This window comes from Etheostoma cragini, chromosome 16 (genome assembly GCF_013103735.1).
Source record: "Etheostoma cragini isolate CJK2018 chromosome 16, CSU_Ecrag_1.0, whole genome shotgun sequence".
Classification (NCBI taxonomy): domain Eukaryota; kingdom Metazoa; phylum Chordata; class Actinopteri; order Perciformes; family Percidae; genus Etheostoma; species Etheostoma cragini.
Genome location: NC_048422.1, coordinates 20,755,375 through 20,763,947, shown reverse-complemented (window position 1 = coordinate 20,763,947; position 8,573 = coordinate 20,755,375). Strand labels below are relative to the sequence as shown.

At 41.2% G+C, this 8,573-nt stretch overlaps 1 protein-coding gene across 7 annotated transcripts in view; it reads right to left on the bottom strand.

The window, feature by feature from the left end:
- Positions 1-1,124: 1,124 nt before the first annotated feature.
- dab2 (DAB adaptor protein 2) overlaps positions 1,125-8,573 on the bottom strand; it is a 10,751-nt gene continuing 3,302 nt past the window's right edge. For 3 of the 7 annotated variants that reach the window (XM_034896835.1, XM_034896836.1, XM_034896837.1), the window contains exons 2-15: positions 7,983-8,248; positions 7,717-7,856; positions 7,061-7,159; positions 6,834-6,965; positions 6,633-6,716; positions 6,331-6,357; positions 6,192-6,242; positions 6,019-6,081; positions 3,366-3,989; positions 2,679-2,805; positions 1,919-2,575; positions 1,630-1,829; positions 1,447-1,539; positions 1,125-1,334 (exon numbers count right to left, since the gene is read on the bottom strand). In XM_034896835.1, the coding sequence (XP_034752726.1) occupies positions 1,465-1,539; positions 1,630-1,829; positions 1,919-2,575; positions 2,679-2,805; positions 3,366-3,989; positions 6,019-6,081; positions 6,192-6,242; positions 6,331-6,357; positions 6,633-6,716; positions 6,834-6,965; positions 7,061-7,159; positions 7,717-7,856; positions 7,983-8,124 (2,421 nt within the window). In that variant the 5' untranslated portion in view covers positions 8,125-8,248 and the 3' untranslated portion in view covers positions 1,125-1,334; positions 1,447-1,464. Of the gene's footprint in view, positions 1,335-1,442; positions 1,540-1,629; positions 1,830-1,918; positions 2,576-2,678; positions 2,806-3,365; positions 3,990-6,018; positions 6,082-6,191; positions 6,243-6,330; positions 6,358-6,632; positions 6,717-6,833; positions 6,966-7,060; positions 7,160-7,716; positions 7,857-7,982; positions 8,249-8,573 lie in introns of all 7 variants that reach the window. The other 4 variants (XM_034896839.1, XM_034896838.1, XM_034896834.1 and 1 more) reach the window with 4 other exon arrangements.

Genomic DNA, 8,573 nt, shown 5'->3' with positions numbered 1-8,573 from the left:
TGGTCATGGTGAAGCTAAATTGGATTACTTGATATGCTAATAGGTAGTTCTATTAATAACATTCAATCACATTTTATAAGCTGATCATGTTTTTTTTATGTAAGATAAAGTAATCTCAGTTTGACAAGTAGTCAAGTCAAAATTACAATATTTCTCTGTGAAATGCAATGGAGTCATATTAAGTATAAAGTAGCAGATCTTTCTCAAAATTGTATGCAAGTACTTTTACCAATTCTTTTTTATGCTAATTATTTTCTGTGGTTTTTCCAATTACTTTATTTTTATTTTCTTAGTTAAACATAATCATCATCTGTCTTTTTTTTGTGTAGGATTGTATGCCCTATATTTTTTGATACTTTTAACATTGGGTTTTCCCATTTAATGCTTATTTATATCTTTACTTGGCTTCAGTTATATGTCAAAGGTTGTACTTTTTGCTCCACAGATTTTAAAGTAAAGTTGTAAATACAATATCAATGGCAAGCTTAATGAAAACAAAATGAAAACAATTAGTATTGTCTTAACCTAGTTATCCTGCTAGAGTTAGCACCCAACAGGCTTAAACAGACAAAAAAGTATGTGCACTAGCTTAATTAACAAAACTTTCGGTGCAAAATCTAGCAGGAGGATAACTCGGTTTTGACTGAGAGCAGTCCAAATTTATAAAGAACAGAGCTACATCTGGAAATTGACCGGAATTCTCCTTTAAAATTAGCTCCACTTATATTAATAATATTTTGACTGTACAGCTTTTACTTGTAATAAAGATTTTTTTCCCACTGTGGTATTGTATAAATATCTGATACTTCTTCCTTTTTTGAGTTGATAAACTCCATTGGTTGAAATCGTTATATATATATATATATATATATATATATATATATATATATATATATAACTAGTATCATAGACATAGCCCATTTAAAGATAGATCATCTATATCCGTTTGACTGTTGAAACTCCTGCACACTAATGATTCACTAACTCTGAAGAAGGCAATGGACTTGTCAACAACTTGCAGAATAATGATTGAATTATTTTATTTCTTTAACACAGACAGTATCAGCAGGGAACTTCTTTGGACGTGCTTTCTCACACACACACACACCACATCTCTTTCTTCAGCAGATCAGGACATAACATTTACTTCTAAATCAGTGGTCTTTAGAAATAAGGGAACTACTGATTGGATAGAAAAAACAGCATCAGAGGTGGAGGTGTAAAAATGGTGGGTCAGGAACAAGAGTTAGAATAGTTCATCAATTGGATTGTCTTGCGCACGTTATAGCAGCTTGTCCCAAAGATGTTGTTTGATGTGAAGATCTCCATTTCAACTGTGAGGGCAGAGAAAGGAGAACAGAAAAGTTAAAAGAAAAAGAAAAGAATTATACTAATTAGCCTGTTTAGAAGAAGTCAGTAAAGTAATATACAAACATGAACACATACTTATGGACAAAGCTTTGGTCAAGCAAAGGGATTTCCAAAAGGATCCCCAAAAGCAGCGGTTGAACCAGAAGTCTGACCAACAGCAGCAGTCTGCTGTAAGATTGAGAAAAAAGGCCACAAATTACAAATGATTACTGTCACGCTTGATATGGCGTAAATATGTGTCTTTGTGAATCGCTGTACCATGGCTACCGGTGGCACTCTAAATAGACTGGAATCTGGGGCCCCAAATGCTTGATCAAACAAGTCCTGATTGGGGCCTTGTCTCTGTGCAGGTGCCGAATTGTTTGCAATGGGAGCAGAAGAGAAGGCAGCTTCGAGGAGGCTGGGGTTAAAGCATGGAGCTGGGACCGCAGCTAGAGCAGGCGCTGGTTTATTACCATCTAAACAGACACATTACGACAGAGGATACAGTTAGCGGCAAATCTCACAGTCACATACACATCAACTTGCATAATTGTGGTTGGTTTACCGTTAACACCTGCTGAAATTTGATTGATATCAAAGTCATCATGATCTGCGTTATCTTGAGCCAGGCCCACTTTACTGGAAAAGTACTGATCAAATGCACCAGCTTCGTTGCTGTTAGGGGCTGGAGCAGAGTTGGACACCAGCTCCCCTTTCCTTGCTGGGATGGCAGGGGGTTTGACAATCTGGAAGTCCTTGAACATGTCCTTTCCAGTCTTCTTCTCTCTATCTCCAAGAGGGTCCAAAGCTGTGAAGGCACTGTTCTCCACCTTTGGAGGGGCCTCCTTAACAGGTGGCCTAGGAGGGGGGCGAGACGGACCTTGCTGGTCAACCATTCCAGGGAACTGGCCAGTCTGGAAAGGATTAGTCATGGTGGGCTGACCCCAACCTGGAGCACCGAATGGACCCGCTGGTGGAGACTGGACCCAGTTGAGGTGGGGTGGAGACAAGGGCGCAGAACTGTACTGAGGGGGCACCTGCTGGCCCCAAGCTGTGGGCGGTATAGGTAGGCCACCAAAGGCAGATGGCTGTGGGTAGGTGGGCCTAGGGGCCGGAGAGGTCACTCCTGGCATGGAGAACATGGAAGGTGCAGCAACGGAGGCTCCCCACACGCCTGCAGCAGGGATACCTGTGCTGGCTGGAGGACCCAACTGAAGATTCCCTGAATTTAAAGAAAAAGGAATATGAAAGTGGGAATCGAATGTAAAGCCTCAACAACATCGTAATATCTTGATAAGTCACAAAGGTTTCCTTCTGTGGATTACCCAGAGCAGCTATGGAAGAGGAAGTGTTGGCAGGGGTACTGTTGAAGAGGTCCCCTGAGGCAGATGACCCTTCATAAGGACCAGGAGCAGCAAATAGCTCTGCTCCAAACAGGTCACTTGCTGTGGACTAGTCAAAAACAATAAAACAAAAATATTATATACACAATAAAAAAAATTTAGTGTATTGTTGCAACTTTTGACATGGTAACTCTATAAATAAACTACATAGTACTTAGAAATTACACCAACCTTTAACAATTCTTTTCTATAATTATGTAGCCAGACATACTTACTACAGTATTACATTAACATTGACAGATATGCATGCTGTGCCACTTACCAGTGCTTTTATCACTGAAGCATGGTGTTAGAAAATAGATTTAGAGCAACGATGACAAAAAGGTACAGTCGATTGTTCAGCAGCACAGTCAAAGTGCCATTTATGCAAGCTAGTTAGAGAAGTATGTGACCAACAGTGCATGCATGAAGACAGCATGGATACAGACAACAGGCCCTTAACCAACAGCACCCTCTGGCATTTCCTGTCAGACACCTGTGCAAAACCTATCCGCTAAGAAAGGGAGATGTTAGCAACCTAATTATACTCTGGGAAATGTGCATTAAACCCATTTAAAAAGGCATCACGCATGCAACTCTACTATGATTCATCTAACAATGAAATATCACCTTTGCGCTCCTTCGACCTCGTCCAGACTTAGAGCTCTGCGGAGGCGGGCTTATGACAACTGAATCCTTGCTATTAGTCACTGGGAATTGTGGGTGATGGGTTATGCCATCAGAGACAGGGGCAATTTTCAAAGAGGAGTCAAGAAACGGGTTACTGGTTGAGAGAATGTTTCCAGATTCATTCCCCTCCATCATGGTAATTGTGTTGCCCTGAGTTATTTTGCCCCCTAGTGGCCACTGTCCGTTACTGAGAGCGAGGATCATGGTCTTACTGGATAAGTCATTTATCTGCTGACCGAGGTGTTCAGAGTATCCATCCAAACCACCGTTAATAATTGTCTTACAAGTGTTGCCAGCAGTGCCGTTTAGGTGATTAGTGGTGCTGAGGGAGATCTGTGAATTATTGGGTTCCGACCAACTGGGTGATTTAGAAAGGGGGTCGTCTCTGAAAGGGTCACTGTCTGGGGTTGGAAAGTAGCCAAATGTTGAGGAAAAAGGATTCTCTGTCTCGGGAGATGTCCTACGGTCAGGGGCACAGGAAGTTACAAAGGAAGTTCCCTTTATGCAATTCTGATTGCTGTCAACTTCAGCAGAAAAGTCCAGCAAGAGAATATCATTAGAGCCCTGGTTAACATGAGAGGGACAGTGGGAGAGAGAGAGAAAACAAAAAAAGATTTATGAATCAGTTCTGCAGAAGGAGACAAACACGTGTTAACAAAATGAAAAATGAATCACATGGTGTAAAAAGATCATTTAAAGCTGCTACCTGTAGAATATTTACCTCAAAATCAACGTCATATTAAACTTCCTGGTGAAGTAAAGTCTACAGTCCATATTCCAACTTGAAAAATAAAGTTGTTTCTTACGTGCCCGGGACAGGAGCAAGGCACATAAATATGCATTAGTCAGCACTAACTCGTTGACCTGAATCTCAGCTAGTGAATTGGCCCAGCTGGTAGTAAAACACTCCCAGTATAACACTACCAGTATAACACTCCAGGTGTCACCAAAGCCCACCTAAATGACTCTTTTATAGATTCTACTTGTAGCAGCTTTAAAGGTTCGATGAACAACAATAGCCGCTTTCCGACCGGAGGGATTGTTGCAGTTCTTAAAACATAACGCCGTGTTCCAACTGGACCAATTTGGGGATTAATAAGTTCCTCTGCCCGCAGTTCCTGTAACTCATTTAGCTCTTACTTCAGGGCAGGGTCTTTTCCCTTTTGACCTAGGTCTACGTTGATTGGTCCAACTTATAAGTCACGCCCCCACAGCTCGCCATCTGTAGAAGCCATGCATTCTGTTTTAGCAAAACACCGACTACTTGAATAATTACTTGACTACGTGAAATACTACAAAAATGGACAGTATTCAGAAACCAAAAAAGTGCACTGATGCAGAGGATCATGTTACGCTGGGGCCCGTGTTTCTCTGTTAAGTACTTCATCCTAGTCTTTAAACGCCGCCGTTCGAACTCCGTTGTGAGGATCCCGGCAAGGCACAACAGGAACATTCCAATGGCCTCTTCCAATCTGGTTTCTTGTTGTATATGGCGTTAAAGTAGACTGTTTAAACCCCGCCCACTTTACCGGTGATTTAATTTTGCCTTGCAGCTTGGTCTGGAAAACTACACTTTTAATTCTGCTTCAGTTCACAATTTTGCGGGAACCAATCACAAACTCGCTTATCTACCCGGCACTCTATTGGCAGGTTTAACACAATGACGATAGAGAAGCGACCAAGCAGCTTCTTTTTTACATTCAACATAGCGGCCACCACGCCAACGCCACCAACGCCAGCGAAGCAACGCGTTGATGCTGCAGTTGCTTCTACGTCATCCGGATTGTTGGTCTGATTGGTTGAAGGACTATCCAATTGCGTACTGTCGTTTGAACTGTGCCCGTTGGTCAAGCCTCTTGTGCAGAGAAAATACAGAGTAGACTCCCCAAACCAATACTCAATTTCAAATCTATCTATTCTAATCTATAGAGCTTAGCTTGGTCTGGTGATAGCCAGACTAGCGCCAAAGTTAAGTGACAACGCTATAAATACCATTGCCGTGCTTGCGTCACTGCCTTACCCCTCAAACAAGTTCCTATGGCCACTTGGCCAGTGCAAATGCATCAACCGGTTTTGGTTGCGAGTAGTTAGTAGAACTGTTTAGAAGTGGACCGTTCCTATAACAACGTTCCTGTAACTACTTGGTCGGAAAGCAGCTAATGAGATTGGTTTACGAGAAGCTCAAACTCAATTCTTAAAAAGGATCCTTTTGAAGTCAAATAATTTAAAATGTATTTAAATTTTTTTTTTTAATAAATCTAATTAAACACAAAAAATGGAGGCCTTTTTAGAATTGAGTTCACACAGAATGATTTGGGAGGAGCTGAGATGATTTCTATTTCTAAAATCACATTTTAGAAACATGTTTGACAAGAGGCAGCATGTAGCAAGTTATATTGTTATGAATTCATCATTTTTACTATTTTCCGGATTCAAAACGTCTTACCATTAAAAGAAAGATTTAGATAAGCCTTCAACAGTCTTTTAACATTATAAGTATACTACTGTAAAAAATCTAGCTACACTTCATTGACTAAGTTGAATTCCATGATGTTGCCAGGATAGAAGGGACATTTAATGGCACCACACTTACATTTGGAGCCTGGATGTCTGGAGGGGTTGACATGGCTCCAAACAGGTCAAGCTGCTCCACTGGCTGGATGTCAAAGAGAAAAAGAAACATACTGTATTTATCCAGCTACTATAAATGAAGAGTGTGCTATTTTAATGTTAAGCAGCACAACACAACAGAGCAGAAACACTTACTTGAGCAGTTTTCACTTCACCGTCCGTACCTAGCAAGGCACCACCTCCATTCTGGAAACAACACGGTAGAAAAGCAAAAAGGTTAAGGAAGGAGTGAGAGAAGCTGTTTGAAGAAAACAAGCGCTTCCAAGTTGCTTACCTCAACTACAGTGCTGCCATTTTCCCCCTGCAAACAGAAGTAGACTGTTATTGATTACACTTATTTTCTTAATTCAATGAGGCATGTGTCATTTCACATCATTTCAATGGAATGTCTAAAGATGTGATTTATTGAAAGAACACAAAGAAGCAGTGTTGACATTCCAGAGGTACAGTGTGTACAGTATATACCCTGTCAGCCGTGCCAGATGACCACACACCAAAATGCTTTTCTTTCAGAAAGAAAATGTTCACTCTGTCCAACCTTTGAAAAAATAAATAAACTCGTTCTGAAGCGGTTACCTTCTGTGAGGCCTCTGCCTCTTTCTTCTTCAGGTTGAAGATGACCTGGAAGAGGTCTTTCAGATCAACGACCAGGGGCTCTGCCTGTATGGTGACAGAGAGACACAGCCATTGTTGATCATTTGCCTTTGTTGTTCATGCAGTTCTTGTTGGCGAGTGCCGATTTGTGCGTTTGCGTGTCTGTTTATGTGGGAGCGTTACCTGCTGTGCAGTCTTTATGGCGAAGAACTGATGTTGCCCTTCTGCTCCGCACACATATCCAAACGCCCTGTTGTCTGTTACATCTCTGGCAATGAAGGAGATCCTATTCACCACATGCTCATGTTCAATCACCTGAGTCGTGAGGACAAAAGCTTTTAGCCAAACCCAAATCAAATGGACCTTACTGTGTGACGTGACAGTAATGGAATGAAAATGGCAGAACTCACTCCCGATTTCTCATCAATGATTTTGATTCCTGACATGGAAATGTTGACCCAGATCCTCTGTTTGTGTTTGCCTTGGGTCCGAGCAGCTACTGCCATACCCTGTTGGCAGATAAATAATACATAACATTCTGAATTTCTATCTTTTGTAACTTGATTATGGGAAAAAAATCATAACGATTATTTTTGGTCAATATTTAAATCAGGATTATATAACAATTCCTCATTGACTTTTAGAAAGATGTGGCATTTTTTTGAAGTTAACAAATTCATTATGAAAACACCTTAAACTGGCACATTTCCCTCAATACTTTTCATTCAGAACACAAGATTTAGAGTTTACTCGTAAAACATAATTTGCTAAATAATCGTTTTTTAAACTGATCTTATTCATTATCATTAGGAGCCACAATAGTGACAGAAATTAATTGCACAGTCCTATTTTGTGAGTAAGCACAACATTACTTGTGATTCAAAGCTAATCATATACACATTTGTGCACGGTTGACTTTTGCAGTGGAACCTGTCCCAGCCGCAAATATGTCTATGATACCCACCCAATTCTTGGAGATGAATTATTAATTGAAAAACGCTAGCAATAACAGCATTAAAATGAGTTTGAAAGACAGCAGGGCACAGTTGGAGGTCCTATGCTGCACCTTAAGTTTCATCATGGAGTCCTGACACATCTTGTCTCCTCTGGCCTCTGGAACATCATCAACACCAATCAGCTTGGCCTTGTACCTCACGCCATCCCCTTGAAACCTGCCAAGCAGGTACTCATCTGTCTTCTCAGAGACTGTAAAATAAATAAGGAATCAAGAACATTAGGATTTCTACAAGATTAGACCCCAAAAATGTAGTCAATCCAATGTCGAGATCCCAGCATGTTCGTTATCATGGCATTGCATCTTCCATCACTAACCTTTCTTCTTCTCTTTCTTGAATGGAACCTTGGATGTGGCCGATGTAGGGGAGGTGGGAGGGGTGCTGGTCGAGGGTGTAGATGGGGAGGCGATGCTGGGATCGGGAGGGAGGGGAACGCTGTTCTCCACCTCTGCAGACATGTTGCCGAGTGAGTCTTACAGGACTAGTGGACAGTCGGGGGATAAGGCAAGCGGCAGCTCCGTGTTCAGGGGCAGCGAGGTCAACCAAACAGATGACTCTTAACACCCACACATGCTTTCCTTCCTGGAGCAGAAAAAGTGAAGTGGGACCATACGTATGGTGAGAGACAAAACAGGAGGAGATGAAAAGGTCAATCCACGCTTTTTCTTGGTGAAACTGCAAACAAAATATTGGACTATAAAATATTTAAAGTGAGTACTAAAGAAAAAAGCTGCTGAAAAGATTTGATTATCATAAAGAAACACATATGTTCCACAGTTAACATTTACGACCAGGGAAACACCTTTGAGACACAGAAGCATAGCAAGACACATGACCCATAAAACATAATAGTTCTATAAGGACGAGAGCGCACACACACACACACACACACACACACACACACACA